At 33.5% G+C, this 17,413-nt stretch overlaps 2 protein-coding genes and 1 long non-coding RNA gene across 12 annotated transcripts in view; 2 read left to right on the forward strand and 1 right to left on the reverse strand.

Annotated features, from left to right (window-relative positions):
- The window catches only part of LOC106679773 (ankyrin-3), a 19,998-nt gene extending 10,449 nt beyond the window's left edge, over window positions 1-9,549 (forward strand). For both annotated transcript variants that reach the window (XM_014419110.3, XM_014419111.3), the window contains 2 exons: window positions 4,514-4,645; window positions 8,972-9,549. In XM_014419110.3, coding sequence (XP_014274596.1) covers window positions 4,514-4,645; window positions 8,972-9,451 — 612 coding nt within the window. In that variant the 3' untranslated portion in view covers window positions 9,452-9,549. The remainder of the gene's footprint in view (window positions 1-4,513; window positions 4,646-8,971) is intronic.
- The window catches only part of LOC106679772 (mitochondrial 2-oxoglutarate/malate carrier protein), a 20,819-nt gene continuing 8,050 nt past the window's right edge, over window positions 4,645-17,413 (reverse strand). For 7 of the 9 annotated variants that reach the window (XM_014419109.2, XM_014419108.2, XM_014419107.2 and 4 more), the window contains 2 exons: window positions 14,027-14,431; window positions 11,653-12,003 (listed from right to left, as the gene is read on the reverse strand). In XM_014419109.2, coding sequence (XP_014274595.1) covers window positions 11,793-12,003; window positions 14,027-14,431 — 616 coding nt within the window. In that variant the 3' untranslated portion in view covers window positions 11,653-11,792. Of the gene's footprint in view, window positions 6,456-6,652; window positions 6,966-7,217; window positions 7,365-11,652; window positions 12,004-14,026; window positions 14,432-17,413 lie in introns of those variants that run through there. The other 2 variants (XR_010843500.1, XR_010843499.1) reach the window with 2 other exon arrangements.
- Window positions 15,936-17,413, forward strand: part of LOC106679776 (uncharacterized) — a 14,836-nt gene continuing 13,358 nt past the window's right edge. The window contains exon 1 of the long non-coding RNA XR_010843501.1: window positions 15,936-16,037. This is a non-coding gene — a long non-coding RNA (uncharacterized lncRNA). The remainder of the gene's footprint in view (window positions 16,038-17,413) is intronic.

A 17,413-nucleotide genomic window follows, 5' to 3' on the forward strand; every position in this document is an offset into this window, starting at 1 on the left:
AAAAAACGACAGGACTTTTTGAATGACCTGGTATAATCTTCTAGATATAGCTGAAAGATTTTGACCAGTAAATGCGCAATAGAAGACTCAAAATGCACTTTTAAGCTATCTTGTTGTTAAATATTTTCCGAGGAAGACTATCCCTTACCCCATGTTAGTAGACGTGGGCCGCGCTTGAATCTATCGAGCTTAGTTGTCCGCTTATTCTATGGGCTGGTAACCACTACTCTAACCCAACAGGTGACATGCGAGATGCCTAAGGGAAATTATTTTTAAACTTAATACTAATCAAATAAAAATATTTAGCAAATCGTAGCTTATATTAAGAATCGTTTGACAAGTCAAGATTTCCATTTAAATAACGCGTAACCTTGACAACAATAGATTTGTGGCTGTTTTTGAAGCGGATTTTTTGTCTTTAAGTCTAATATGCATTGAGCTAAGGCGCTCGGTCGTAAAACATGAGGGAAATAGATTGTTAAGTTATGAGAATAATATTTGGTTCTTAGCTCCAATAAAAAGTATATCACCCAATTATTTTGAGTGTATTGAATAATAAAACTTTTACTAGCTGATTCTCATAACATTTGTTTTGTGGACATAAAAACAAATAATAGAGGAGGATTACTTGGAGATGCATACCATGTTTTATAATGTTTGAGGCACTCAGTAGTGAAACAAGGTATCTGACAGTAATTTGAACTTTTTCAACTATCACGCAAGATCTTGTGCGACAATGCTGCTACGACAGTAGATACTATCATGACAGACCTAGTGGGTGTAAAATATGGTAACTAGCAAATACCATGTTCACCTTTGCACATATTTGTATTCTACGGAATAAACCAAAATATTTGTAAGTTGATTCCAAATCATAATTTGTGTGTATATTTCGTCAAGTTATTACATTCTTGAAGATTAAAAATCTATTTTTGTAAAGCAGGTAAAATGATGAAGATACTGTAAAACATGTTATCTACTGCACATACCATGTTTCACTTCAAACCAGGTACTCCCTCACCCCCTCGCACCTCGCTGAGTACGACCATGTTTATAATAGAACCTTAACACCTTAACTCCACTCATGTCTCCAATTATTTCATAACTGATACACAAGATTTTCAATTGTTTATCTGTTAATCTCGACTAATTATTTGTATTTATCGATTATAAAATACTGGAATTAATGACTGTGTTAACTGAAGATAATATAAGATAAGATAAAGATTCTAAGTCAAATTAAAAATAATCCAATTGTTACAAGTAATAGATGGATTAGCTAGCCATAAACATTTTCAAATATTAAAAAAATAAAATCATACACTAATACAATAGATACTTAGAGCCGACATGGCGCGACCTAGCAGTTATGACGTAACCCCTATTTAGATTAGACAAACGTCCTATAATGAAATATAGGAACTTCGATGTTACAAATGTAATAACAATGCCATATATTGTATTATTCATAAATGTATTATAGGGATCAATTAAGATTTTAATAGAATCTTCTGATCTACTAAAAACTAACGTCTCACACATAACATCTCTGGATGGCCTTTTTAAGCCTAGAAGGATGTCTAATATAAATCTGACTAGTCAAAGTGTCAGTATTCCCTTTAGAGATCCACCTCTCGGAGGTAATGAACTGTAATTGGATCAGTATGTTCTAGTGCTTATTATTTAAATAAGTTATTATTATTATTATTATTACTGTTGTGTTATTTTTCTTCTTTTTTTTTTTTTTAATCTCCCTCCCTTGCCATTTCTGGCATACGGGGTGCGGCAGCAGTGGTGTAGTCCGCTGGGGTTTGCGCATGCCACTCCCAAAAATTCATATTTTTTTTTTTATTTTACAAAATTATTATTATACAATTATAATATTAGGGGGGGGGTCCATTTTAATTATTATTGGAAACAATTTTAACTGTGGTGGAGCCCAGCTCGTTGAGCGCCTTACTGATGGGGCTGCACCCGTCCGGTTGCCTTCTGCAGTATGCTAGCCTGGTCCAGCCCTTCCGTCCTCAGTTTGGGTCAGCTTCCTTTTCTTCCAGTGGCACGCCGATGTCGGATGGCCAAGCCCTTCCCATTGTGAAATGAGTGGGGCCCACCACCTCCTTCCACCCGTAAATGAACTCCCTGAAAAAGAGATAATTTTCTTCTTCCTTAAACCGGGGAAACGGGGACCGTCGAATCCGACTCGACGAAGGCGAAAATACCGGTCTTTCTCGACAGCCTGGCTCGGTGTCCTTCCATGGCGGAGCAATCTACTACTACGTGTTCTGCAGTTTCAGGAACTCCGCACGTGGGAATCCGGGGGTCGATATTCTTCCCACAGCTCTGCAGCTTTCCCTGAAACCCCCCGTGTCCTGTTAGGATCTGTGAGACCCAATAGTCCGGGAGGACCCACTTAACCTTCAAAGTTCAACTTCTAGAAAGTACGGTAGGGAAGAATTTTCTCAGAGTAGCGCCTCCTGGCTTGCTAATCACTGTCAATACCACTCCTCTATTGAATCCTCCTGTAGCATTTTCTTCCATAAGTTTGGAGTCTCGCCAATCCTCTCTCGGAGATCCTCCGGTAGCGCTACCAGTCCCTGCCTCTTTACTTCACATTGAGGTCCAGGGGCATCGCTCTGGCCAGCACTTGCACCCCCTCATGTGACACCGTTCTGTATGTCTCCGTGACCCTCAGCAGAGCCAATCTCTGTATGGTGGCCAGTCTCCTGTTCTGTGCCTGCGTGAGGTTTCGGCACCACGCAGGGGATGCGTACCTCGGAATACCCAAGATCACACCTTTATATATGGTCATCTTTGCGAGGTACCTGAGGCCCCAAAACGCACCCCCTATTCTGCTTAATCCATTGAGTGACAGGGTCACCCTGTCCTTTAGATACACCAGGTGAGAAGTGGCATCAAATCTTCTCCTTATCCTCACACCAAGATATGTCACTTTCTCACCCAGTCTAACCCTCTCTCCTTGAATATCCAGTGGAATAGGATGAGCCCTGTCCGTGGAGCCTCTTATGGGCATGGCCTGAATCTTGGCTGCTGCCATACTCAACTTCCTCTTCTTATTTTTCATATTGTTATTATTCTACTCTGCCTTTTCTGGAACTCTCCTGTTTTCTATTATCTCTGTCCTTTCACCAACACCTAAAGTGAATACAGTGAATAGAACTGGCTAACCCTTCTCTTCCATAACCGAACACCTTACAGAGTGGAAACTCCACTTCCATTGGACTTGCCAACTCCATCACAACCGTGAGCCAGTACTTTATGGGGTGAAGTTTCCCTCCTGTGAGGATTTATGGCGAATATCTGTAAAACTCGCCTTTCATCCAGTTATTTCACCTCCTATCCAGCATATCTTACTCCCTAATGAAAATGCATTGTCGAGGATTTCTGATGTAGAAATGCCTCACCTCTGTATTAGGTGCAAGAGCTATTTATACACAACCTTTTCAAAACATACAGCATATCTGAAAATCAATTTTGCTCCACCTTGTGTAAGCCAAAGTGTAATCTCTACTAGACTAATATATATTAAATGTGCCAGTTGCTAGGTCTGAGAAAGAACAAATTTTATGCTTTTTAGGGTTTAGGGACTATCTTTCATAGGAATGTTATAAGGAAATCAAGGGAGAAAGGAGTCTAACACAAACTAAAGAGGCCCGGGTATTTTTGAAAGTTGAATCAGGAATTGGAATTGGAATATATCAATCTAAGAGAATTAATATTTACAAAAATTAATCAAATAATAACATCTTTATTAATAATAGATGGTATATTATTAGATGGGTGTCACTGAGTTAAGTCCATATTAATAGGTGAGTATTCTACCAAGCAATTAGCGATTTTCAGTTGCAAAAAAATTGGTTGTGGAGTTAAATGCATGAATGCATTCATACACATCTACTATAACTTTTTTACCAATTAACATCAGATAATCTGAGCTTTTATGTAGAATACAAAACCAGTGGTGGCTCATCAGGGGTAGGTCCACAAGTTTTAGGGATGGGTTGTAGGAGTGTGCTGGAACACCTATTTTCTGAATCGTTCTAGGTTTCAGTATATAAATACACTATAAAAGTACCTCAGAATGCACAGTGGAACTCTTTTATCCAAAGTCAGGAGTGAGGGTGGTTCATACTTAGTTCAATATCTGGCTTAGTGGTCCCTAGACCTACAAGTTGAAAACCACTGGTACAAACCAAACTGTTGAAATGTGCTGTGCCACTAAAACCAAACTTATATGAATTGGGAATTGCTAATGGGTGCTAAGTTTAATGGTTACAGTTGAAGGTATTACATAGATTTGATTTATAACTTGTCATACTTAGCATCATTGTACATATTGACAATTGAAATTGGGTATCAAATAAGGAAATAATAATATGAGTCATTGAGACTATTTAAATTGGAATTTTACAGTTAGGAACTGTTGATGAGAGATCTAGTAATAATCATTTCGAGTTCATTGTTATATTAGTTTTTTTATATTTATTCTTTGTAGGTTATGGAAATGTTGCTGGCAGCAGGGGCTGATCCAAACAAACCGCATACCTTTGAAAGAACTCCGCTACATATTGCAGCTTTCTTTGGCAGGGTCAAAGCAACTATCATACTGATTGATTACCATGCTAATGTAAGGTCTACTGTGATAGTTAAGAAGTAGGGCTTAGAAATTTAGATTAGGCTGATACGGTAATTGATAAACCTTTATGAATTCATTCTAACAATAGAAAACCAAATTCTAGACCTTTATTAAACTGAGTTTACCTCTGCTTTAAATAATGATAGAGTAGAGAATAAAATCACTCCCAAAATCTTTGTTAAATTTCTCAATGTCCCACACTTTTTTCCATAATGTTTTATAAATCACTAGAGGGGGTTCCATACTAAGGGGAGTCACTCTCTCTATCTCCCTTGTCCCACTCCTCAACATTGTATTTATTAATTTTACCTTTAATTCATTATTTGTTTATGCCCCCAATTTTTAAGTTGTTAAAATTATTAAAGCTTTAATTATAAATGTTTTATTAATAAAATCCCTGCCATACTTAATTAGAAATTTTCTAATGAAGTACTGTGGACTTTTGCTAAACGGAAATAATTATAAAGGGGGTTCAGATTTTTTAAAAATTCTGATTATTGAACAGGAAAAACAGGTCACTTCATAAATAACAAATCAATTTATCACCAATACGATTTCACACTGAAGATTAATTTAATGAAAAGGTTAACTATGTCCACTGATAAATAAATTTTGAGAATCAATATGTTTCCAAATTTTAATACCTAGCTTATATTTTATTTTAAATAAAACTATTTGGTATTTTTAACTAGATTTTTCAAGCCTCAGCACATGAGGTGTTGATAATACAGTTTCATTAAATGTTTGTATATATGTACTACATACATAAAATCAAATCTTAATTTTTTTTTAAAAGAGGTGATTCGTATTATAGAGTGGTCCGATCAAGCAAGAGTCCACTGTAAATTAAAATTGGATATGAGCTAGGAGCTACACAGTACAATACAATGCAGGGAAATTTTATTGTATAGCTGAACATCTTAAATAAGAGATAAATACATATATTTTTATCATGCTAGTCATGTAATTATGCTGTCATTTGTTTTCTTAGTAGCCTAATGCAATTTTGTATTTTTGGTTAATGGAATATTAATGTTTCTTATGTGAGCTAAATAATACTAATACTTTCATGTGGTTACCAGTCAGTCTACTCCTTTTTCCACCTCCAAGTTCCCACAAGGCATGGAGGTTTAGCCTCAGACCATTTGACCAACCAATGCCTCATATATTGGACAGATACTGCTATATTTTATGAACATCATCTTTAGGTGTGCCAGCAGGTAACTGAGTCCTGTTTATAATCTTAAGTTGGGAATAGCTCCTTTTTTAGGAAGATCTGCAGTCATTTTCGTAAAAAGGATTTAGTAGTTAAGTAAACTCTTTACTCTTTCTTTGTATTATTCTCCTGTCTCTGCTTTAAAGGCAGCTATGATGTGCTGGGCTGATAAAGTAAATGGCAACATCTTACTATTTGGCATGATATTCTTTCATGTTTGCTTTTTCATTTCCACAAGGATAGCCTGGGAAGCATTGGGAGGACAACTCAAGTAGAAGTTGCCTATCAATAAGGTTTGTGTTAAGATTTTCCAGACCTTTGTGATGCTAAAGATTTCAGCCTGATAATCATCCAGGATAAATTCTTACCGCATTCCTTAATAGGTGAATTAATCATAGCGACTTTACAATCAAAGACTTCATACTTTATCTCTATCACAGCACTAACCCCAACCATGATTAGATCCTTGCATCAACATTGCCACATACCAGTTCTGCTTCTATGGATTTTCTTTAACAAAAGTCTTCATAAAGTGATCCGGGGTTCATTACATTTTTAAATCTTTTGAATCAGAGTGAAGTTGAGCTGAAGAAGTAAGAAATAAAAAAATAACTTATATTAGGTTTTAACAACTTTTTATATTTGAGGTTCAGCCTTTGAATATTAGAAAATGAAGAATTTAAACTTTTTTTTTTTGTGAGAGAGATTGGTGTTGTTCTGATGCCCTAATGAAGAAGGAATATAAAATATAAAATAATGAAAGGGTATTAATTTATTCTTCAGCAAAACATATGTTCAGTTGTAGATTATACCCTGATTCAATTCAAGCAGTAACAATAATAGAGTAGGGTCTCTATTATTGTTACTGCTTGAATTGAATCATATCTGGGAGCTTGGGTAAAAATATTGTATTACACTTTAAGTTAACTAATATTTAACACTGTAAACAGCTCATATATGTTAGCAAATATTAAATAAATGAAATAAAAAACAAAACAAAAAACTTACTCTTTGACCCTGAAGTTTTATGTGTCCTGTGTCCCAGAATTGATCGAGGATGCACACCATCATGTGTTATTTATAAACACAGGCTATCTGTAACATTTCCAAAGAATGAGATATAACTTATGTTTGATCTGTCATTTTTAAAACATAATTATGCTTTAGTAGTACTAGTAAGTGAACTATATATGGCAAAGATGAAAAAGTATAAATGAAAAAAAAGGTGTTTATATACAAGTGTAACTAAAATTTTAATAAATGAAAAATAATCAAAATTAAATTACTAATAATCCAACAAGGTATGTGATATAAAATTATAAGGGTGGCTATGTTGCTTGATCTTACTGGATTTAGGTAGGTTGGAGAGTTAAATGGACTTTATTTTCTGCATTCCTTTCCCCGTTCTGAATTGATTCTCTCTGTTCTCTGATTTATTCTCAACCTACGGTGGATATATGACTTTAATTACTCCATTTCTTTATTTCTGCAAGACTAAAAATAAAAAAAAATTATTGAGAGTGCTCTATAATGTCTCTCAGTGATGTTGACAAATGCCTTACCTTATATAACAAACCTTAGATTATCGATTACTCATTATGAAAAATCAAATAAATAATACAAGTATTCCAATCATTAGCGAATAATGAATACTCTCTATGAACAATCTATAGAGTTTGAAGGAAACATTCGAAGACAATTAGGAATACATGGTAATAACTGAGGATAGTTACTAGCATACACAGATGGTATAGATATTTTTGCTAGATTTCTTTTCACATTATAAAAAGCTTTTTTCGACATGCAAGCCGTTCATGAAATAGGCCCAACAATTAATGAAAGGAAGATTAAGTACAAGCGTACTTGTGGTACGGAGATAACAGATCCTGTTTAAGGATTGATAGAGTTTGGTTCCTTCAAGTTTCAGGAGTTTGACCAGTTTACAAACCTATTGTCTATTGTTAGCTCAAAAATGTAGTGTTTCACTTGAGATCAGTGTTACTAGGAGTTATTTTGGGCTTCAGAAAGATGTCATCAGCCAGTTTATTATGAGAAGAATGTGAATATTACAAAATGCTGATCCATTCTGTTCTCATGTATCTTTCTCTGAGAATATAAAGGAGAAATCCTAATCTTAGAGAGAAAGATCCTTTGAAGAATATGTGGTTTGGTCAAGGTTGGTGACCATTGGAGCTAACAGAAAAGCATGGAAATACATGAGCTATGTCGGGAAGTTTACATTATCAGACTTATAAAAATCGAACATCTCCTCCTGGCTGGATCAATTTAGATGATACCCTAAGACGAATCCTAGAATGAAACCTCCACCGAGCAAGAGGTAGAGGATGGCCAAAACTCAGATGTGAGGACTATGTGTCACAGGATGCCAGAATACTGCTGAGAATAAGAAATTGGAGAGTGTTGGCACAGTATCTGATGTGGCACAAGCTTAGACAGCAGGCCATGGCTTAATAAGCTGTAGTTCCACAGAATAATTAAATAATAATTTAAATAGATTAAAGAAGGTTAAAAATAATTAAATCTATATTTAATCCTTTCATGTTTAGTATGATGGAATGTATTGCTAAAGTTCGATAAACTTATATTTTCAACAATAACATTTTCACACCTATTTTAAAGCAATGACTAAGATTTGTTAGGCTTCTATGAGTTAAACACTTTGTCCTGTTTTTATATAAAAATCTTCTCTTTGTTTGGTATAAGAAATAAGTACATTGTTTAATGTTTTTGTTTATTTGTTTTAACACTTCTCTACACTAAATAGGACACGAAGAGCTGTGGTTACCTATCTGTCTTAACAGAAAAGGATGCTCTATAATATAGCTTGCTTTGTTATTTGTAAATATTTAAATGCTATGAATCTTTTAAATTTTTGTGTTCATAACATTTACTGGTGAGAAAGAAAAACAAAACTAACTTATTACAGCTAATATTTGTGGGATTCATTTTCTGTCCACTCATCACCAGCACATTCGGATCTTTAAAATTTGCTGGTGATCATTAACTCTGATTTGAGAAGTATTTTATTTATAATCCTAGAATGACTTGACAGTAGGCTACCAATAAGATTACACCTACAGATGAACGTGGTGGACTGCTTTGATCAAACACCATTGTCACTAGCATTGATAGCCCGTCACAGTGCAGCATTGGTAAGACACTTGCTGGAAGGAGGAGCAGATCCCAACTTCAGGACCAAGTCGAGCATGCCCATCCTCTCACTTGCAGTCCTCTCTTGTAACAAGTATAAGGAGTTGAAGAATGTCAATTTTCTTATCAAGGCTGGAGCAGATGTGAAGGCTACGGATAACATCAAGTTGGACACCGCCCTTCACAAAGCAGCACAGACAGGTTACATAAAGTGCATTGATCTCTTGTTAAGGAAAGGTGCAAACATATTTGCCCAGAACATCTATGGGCATACTCCTCTGAATATTGCTATCAGGTACAAGAATGTTGCAGCTGCTATTCATCTCTACCAGATTGAGGAAGAGCTTGAAGAAGAAGAGTTTAATAAGTTGACGCCCATAGAAGAGAAGGCCCCAGTTATCCAAAAATAATTGTAAATTGCTTGATTTCATTCAAGTCACAATAAATATATTATTCATTCCTAATCAAGGGCTACACGATTCATGTAATACATTTATAAATATATTATGATATGTTCATCTAATTTATCGAAGATTTTTGCCTTTTATTACAGAATATAAGGGATCACATTAATAGGAAATTATCATTTTACTACAATTCAAGCAGGTCTTGTCTTACTGAGGTTCATTATGTTCTTTATGTACTTCTTGTCTTATCTGAAACTGAATTATGTGAACCGGTTGTATGTAAGGGGATCTATCTTCTATCTATAATTACTTTTCTGATCAACATGTTTCTGTTTTGTTCTGAATCAAGGATTTTATTAGCATATTTTATAAGAGTATCTACAATTATAATATACAAAAATAATAGGAAATACAAAAACTAAAATGAAAAATTAAACCGGCTCTAGGTACTCAAGAGTTCTTTTATCATCTATTTTATAGTTCGGTATAATATTTTTAGCAGGGAATAGAATTGGTTCAATGATTGTTTCAACACTGATTATACTATTGTCGATTCTTGGCACATCAGAAAAAATAAAGCCTACACAAATGTAAATATGATAGTAATAACCTACCGGCTCTAGGTACTTAAGAGTTCTTTATCATCTATTTTATAGTTCGGTATAATATTTTTAGCAGGTAATAGAATTGGTTCAATGATTGTTTCAACACTGATTATACAATTGTCAATTCTTGGCACATCAGAAAAAATAAAGCCTACACAAATGTAAATATGATAGTAATAACCTAGTTAAAAAAGAAAAAATTAAAGGTAACAATTTGGAAAATAAAATACATTAAATAAAATCTCATGAATATGGTAAGAATAATGGGAAAAGAATATATAAAAATACAAATCGGTAATACCGTATTTGCCCGAGCATAGGTTGAGGTTTTTTTAAAAACTGACTCCGATAAAAGGGAGAGCCAACCTTTATAATTGGTTGAATTATATTTGGGATTTATTGGGGGAAATTTTATTTCAACCAAGCTCGGGACTTTTAAGGTACTTCATAGTTTATTTTTATGGGGGGAGATTAAATTAAGTTTACATTAATATGAGAAAATTATTCACTTATTATCACAAATTTTGGGAAGAGAAAATGCAATAAAAGAACTCGTTCAAAATGGAAACAGAAATAGCATAAATGTTAATTAAGAATAATAGCCTAATTAGGTAAGATATGTGTATATATATATATATATATTAAAATATGATTTCCAGCAAATACAGTACAAAATAAATATATTAAATAAGGCTGAATACTTATATTTAATTCTAAATTATTTAATAATTTTGACTGTGGCTTTTAATGGATAATTGACTAATTAGATATAAATGTTTTGACCTGTGCAGAATAGCCTGAATGAAGTTTTTAGAGTGGTTAAATTATATGTTTTCATAGTGGTATTGAGATTGTCCCTGAAGATGGCCGAATTGGCCGAAACGTTGGACGTGTAAAAGAAATAAAAGTTTTGAGACTATAATTGGATAGTGTTTTGAATTATTTATTAAAAAATTACCAGTCTCAAGAAAAAATTTTAAGATTATAAATACTTATGAGTTTTATATTTTGATTTATCTACACATAAATATAGATTTATTAGAAACTTTTTGTATATTTGAAGAGTTTCCAACCATCATCTTGATTAATAAAAGAAATTTGACATGACTTTACCAAACGGCTTAGACATTAAATTACATTTAACTTCAATTTAATTTTTTTAAACATATTTTTATTGCATAAAGATGAAATGTACAATATTTACTATAATATTTTGGAATATTACCCCTTATACAACAGAATTTTCCTGACACTAATTACACTTTGGTAATTATAACTCTCTATTTTACATACTATTGTGCTATAGTCATATGATTTGATACTTAACTGAATTACAGAATCGCCTAAAAATTAAAAAAATATTCAAGTCAAATTAAAATTTAACTGAATTTATTTAGAAAAAGCATTTTGTACAATTTATAAACATTAAACTTGATAATGATTATAAACATTAATGAGTCGATTCCGGATAAGTGCACATTTGAATAGTTAAAACAGCTATTTGAACATATTCCATGACAATGTATTTACATTATTATGAATATTTTTTATAAAAATTAAATAACTAAATTATTAAAATCATTGTATAGATCTAAAAAATCATTTACAACTAGGATTTTATTATATTTTTATTAAAAATTCTTTTTATTGAGTTTAAAATTTTTTTAATATTATGTTAGCCTCTTTTGTTAAAACATATGTTGGTTAAAACATCCATCAAACCCTTCATCATCGGCTCTTCAGTTTTCTTTCATAAAGTATTTTTTGTATAAATTAGTGTATTGTTCCAAAAAGATAAATGTCAATACTGTATGAGGGCCTATTCGAGCAAAATATGGGGTGAAACCTTTCCACAGTGCAAATATCCCTTCGTTTTTTGTCAATTTATATATAACATCAAAAGTGCCTCTATATTCAGGTTTTCCTTCATGCATTTTCATATTCTGAATTCTAAAAAAAAAAAAAATTATTTTAAAAAATAGCCAATGAGTATTGATTATTGAAATAGAGATGGAGGGAGGTATAGAGTATATCAGAAAAACAAAATTAAGAAAAATATAATTCTGTACATTTCACATTGGCAGCAACAATTTTTCAGTAAAATTTTGATAATTAATAAAAATTAATTTCTACAAGATGATGGGGGTTTGAAACATAAATAAAACAGGCATTGTTATAAAACAGGCAATACTTCTAATATGGTCTACTCCATGGGCATTAAAACAAGGAAGTAATAAAAAAAAATAGTGATAGTAAATCTCTGAATGTATTTCCATATGAACGAATGAATATAGGTCTATAACTTTAAACCCCATTTATATGGCTAAAAATGTAAAACTGATCATCATCATCATTATGTATTTCCAATATTTACAAAAGAGGAGAAACATAAGAGCAAAAGTAATTTTTATCAAGGATTCATAAATGGCAAAACTAAATATAACACATAAATTATAAATATATATGATTGAAAATTATACTAAACAATGTAAAGTTAAAATCATAAAATTATACCTGAACTGGTAAGAAGTAATCTTGGAGGGTGCGGACTATGATATGAATGAATGAAAACAGAAAGTTAACATCATAGAAAACATTTACCTCTATTGTAAAAGTATAAGTGAAATTATACTATTAAAATGCAAAAGAATTTGTTTGTGATTTTAATAAAACTTTTATAAATTATAAAAATATACTAACAAAATTATATTTTTATAATTTGTATATTGTATTAAGTTATATCATAGATAAGCCCCTGATTAGCTTCATAGAGACAATAAAAAGGAAAATAAAAAATCACAATAATTATTAATTTGTAATCAGCATGTTGTAATGTTACTCATATTTTATATAACGCTGAAAAATTGACATTAATATGGTATACCATTCAGAGGATTTAACCACCATCTTCAAGATTTAACCCATGATCAAAATTTTCTACAAAATTATAATACCTAAAAATCTGAAATTATGAAGAAGGGATGACAATAATTCAGTTTTAAAAATTGCAAGCATAATGACTAAAATAAGTTATATTTTATGATCAAGAATTAGATGAGGTAAGAAAAAGAGCATGGATTTAGCAAGAATGTAATCAAAATCAAGGATGATGTCGAACTAATGAGTGACTTTAATATTTCTTCATCCGATTTGTTCCATACTCTTATGTTCTCATACTTTCTCAGACTATAAATAAACTTTATTTGATCTAAAATGAACCAAATAAATTCTATAAGAAATAGTAAAAACCAGTATTTATATTCTATGGTTCTAACCAATAAATGTATAGAAGTAAATAAGACAGTAGAACTAATTTTTAAGATAGAAGGATATCATCCTTCCTTGGATTTTACTTATAGTTAACATCAAGCCACAATCGCTTACTGGAAGACAGTCGTAGTAGGTGAAGAGCAGTGTAGAGGTGGCTAGATGTAGTGGAAGAAACTTTAAAAAAAGAGTCTGATGGTTCCCAGAGACAGGAGAGAGTAGAAGAAGAACGACCCAGGTTCTGGTAGGCAGTGTAGTGCCAATAAATATTATAAATTTCTAAGAAATTGATGTAATAAAATAATCTGATCTGCTTAAAACTGTTACGACTTTAAGAGTTTCGAATATCTTCATCTGGGGGGGGGGAGGGGAAGGGTACAACGGGGCAATGGCAAAGGACGTTTCTTTAGTTGCCGCAAGAGCGCAAACTATGCATTTTTCTTGATATTGAATTGTTTTAGAACCATATGATACCTATTTTTTTAGCCATCATTAGGTTGTCGAAATGATGAGATCCGCTATTCCTGTTCTAGCAGAGCAACATCATACAAATACTACATATAACAACATTATAAAAACACTAAACAATAATGCATGTACTGGCTAGGCATAAGTTGAATAAAAAACTTGCCTCCTGTGTCGCCGACCTTTATATCTACAATTTAGCATTAATAAAATAGAATTCTTATCGAAATAATCTTCTTACCTGGTTTTAGCAATATCAAGGGGCAATGAAGCTATTGTTGTAAAAAAACCGGACAGCATGCTACTGCAGAAATGCAAAAATATTCCTTCATTAAAATAACCTGTTTTCATAAACATTTCTTTGGCTTGCGAATAGGTGGCGAGTTGGACCGCATTGACGACAACAGCTCTGCCCATGGTCGGCATGACACCTCTCCACAAAGTGAGGATACCTTCCTCCCTCGTTATTCGACCCAGCGCTGAGAATACATTAGCATAATTTCTCCTCTCTTCAGGTGGTAATTTACCATCTGCCGTCATTCGGATGAGTGCCACTTCTGCAGGAGTGCCGACGAACGCACCACAAAGACCAGCTAAGCAGCCCATTAACGTTTTTTTTAAGAATGTTGGTGGGGTGCCGTCGGGACTGAAAAAAAAATTATGATATTACTTATAATTTACCAAGCTCAATTTTGGGTTTTCAATAAGTTTTTCTTTCCTTCATATAATTATGTAAATATTTTTATACTAAAATAATCGAAGGCACGTGAGTGCCCACAGTGTTGTCTGCTTTAGAAACCTACAAGTAAGATGCCATTGAAAATATTTACTTGTTTTAGCTAAAGTAACCTATAAGAATATATCTATATAATTACGGCGTATTTGTTACCACCATTTTTTTTTTCCCTTCAAGCCTCCAAAATACAGCATCGAAACAAGTTTTGTCAACAAGACATGCAAAGGCTTTATCTTCCGGCTGGTTCTTTTCCACGGTAATGAACGATTTCTCATTTCCAATCAGTTAGTATGGCTCAAAAATTATCAGCTACGCCTCGGTATTATATACTTTCCGCATGTACCGCAAAAAAAGTTTCTCTTTTTAAAATCATTAGCTTTCTTTATAATTTCTTAAATTAATGCTTTCCCAAATCAACCAACTTTCCATATTGTATTCTAGCATATGTAAACACTTAAAAGAAAATTTAGCTACGTATCTGAGTATTGAACTCAAAAATGTTCTATGTTTTTGATGTACGTATGAGGGAAGCGACAACTTTGTTCCAGCCAGACCCACACTGCTCCTTCAGATACATCCGATGTTCCGGTATTTTTCGAACTGGGATCCTCAATCCAAGGAAGAAGATTAACAATTGTATGGTATTATCACCAGTGAACGAGTAGAAGGATTACTTTGGAGAGTTATGGCAACAAACTATGGTAAGTTGGCATCCTGAATCATCATCCTCCCTGTTTTTAGATATTCAAGGCTCCGTAATGGGGTCACAACTAGTACATGAAGCCTTTGCAAGTATCATCTCAACACATGGTAAGAAACCCGACAGATTCACGTAGATTTGAATTTAAAATATGTTCGATTAGTATGGAGTGACTACAATATTGGCACATCATGTGCCTTATGGTCCTAAAGCTGGATAGGGTCCATGAGACACGCCGCACATGGCCTTACCCAGCTTTTGTCGAACCCAGCTCTTTTATTTTTAGAAACAGTTCTAAACAAGATGGTCTCGTGTTGTAGTCAGTTGTATGTTGTAATTCGCTTTGATTCTTCTGACAAAACCCATTCTGTTCAGTAGCCTAGGTCACACGAGCACCTAGATAATTATAACCATAAGGATCAGAGATCGATGGGATAGAGAAATATACCTCCCCCCCCCCAAAAAAAAAAAAATCATTAAATTCATGTGATAGATCAAACTAAAGATTTTTTTATGACATTAGATTCGAGGTCAATATGAATGTCTCGATGTTTTTTTTAGGGTGCAAGCCATCTGAACGCGAGTATCTTAATATAGCCTTCATATTTAGCTGGATGGAAAGTAAATATTTAAATAGTTGCAAAAATAAAATAAGTGGAACAGATAATATATGAATAAACATAGATTTGAAGTATGTTGTTTCCAAGGAAACCCGTTCATTTTTTTTTTTTTTTATATAATTTCTTTTGAGTATTGTTAATGATTCTTGCAGCTGCTTGGACTTTTTTACATATCAGTTTAACCATCTAAATTCAGGTGAGGGACCAAGTAACTTATAATTTTGACTTTTTTAAACTTATCAAGAGGTGATACAATCTACCCTGCCATAGAGCACTTTAGTTTACATGCTATAGCCATCTTCATTGTACCTTTTTAAATTTCGTTTCTTGTTTATCCTTTAGGTTAGTGTTTATATTATATTTTGTATGACTGCTTAGCATGCAGTGTGTTACAACAACCAACTATATTTGGACACCATGATTTATTGTCAAATAAATTATTTTTCCCTATTCTTCTTAGATCTTCTTGTAAGTGTATCTCTGATTTTATCAATAACAAGGTCATTAGCTATCAAGCTTCTGCAGTCTTCTAAATCCTTTGTTGCTGGTGATGGGTACTGCTTTCAATGCATTGCTTTAGGCTTAGGCTAGTAGTTCCCTTTTAGTAGAAGTAGAAAATGGCGGAACCCTTTTGGTAAAAATAGAAAAAGATGGAACCCTTCTGGTAGAAGTTGATAAATGACGGAACCCTTTTGGTATCAGTAGGAAAATAACATTATCATTTGATACAAATACAATAGTGATTCGTCTTTTCAGGAAAATCTAAGAAAGGCGAAAAAAACAGAAAACCTTGCATTTCTCTACCTCTTATCCGGTATCTTCTCTAGGTCCTTTGCTATCCGCTGAACTTCCGGGAACGGCTTTTCTCTTCTCGCATGGTAGGACTGGATGGATTATTCGATTTCCTTACACTCAGACAAAGAAAGCTTGGTACTATGAGTAGGTCCAAGTCATAAGCTAGGGGGAACTTACCGTCAGTAATATATTCGTTACCATTGATATGTTTCTTGGTATATCATCACAGACAGCAAAAAAAAAATACTAAATACCAATAGTAAAACAATCGGAACGCCGTAAGTAGAACACTGTTTCTTCAGTTTTGATTGTTGCATTAAGATGCACTGAAAGGAGGAAAGAGACCCAGAAATCCAGAGACACCTATTTAGCCACACTGACCAACCGGTGAGAAACTTCCTCAGATTGACCCCTTTCATGGTCTTCACTCGGTCATCATGTCTGTTTGTTGTATTGTTTTCTTCTTCCTAGTTGAGTTATCTTCTGCCTTCGTTGATCCTTTAGAATCTTGCTAGCTGGTCACGCTACTTGCGTTACTTTGTTCAGAGGAAGTATAGTGTTTACAGTGAAGAGTTTTTACAGGTTTTTTCGATTTTCTCCTCACCCAGATTCTTTCTCTGAATGTTTCGATTTGCAAGCAAATTGCCTTTCGATGACAAGCTACTGCCAGGTGTGAGAGTGCACCACATACTGAGCAAGTAGAGTCCTAGCAGGATCATTAGCCAAACGCCCTACAGCATTACACCTATAGCTATATAATCTGCACATTACTAACAC

Source organism: Halyomorpha halys, unplaced genomic scaffold (assembly GCF_000696795.3).
Source record: "Halyomorpha halys isolate HHAL.00 unplaced genomic scaffold, Hhal_1.1 Scaffold218.1, whole genome shotgun sequence".
NCBI classification, from domain to species: Eukaryota; Metazoa; Arthropoda; class Insecta; order Hemiptera; family Pentatomidae; genus Halyomorpha; species Halyomorpha halys.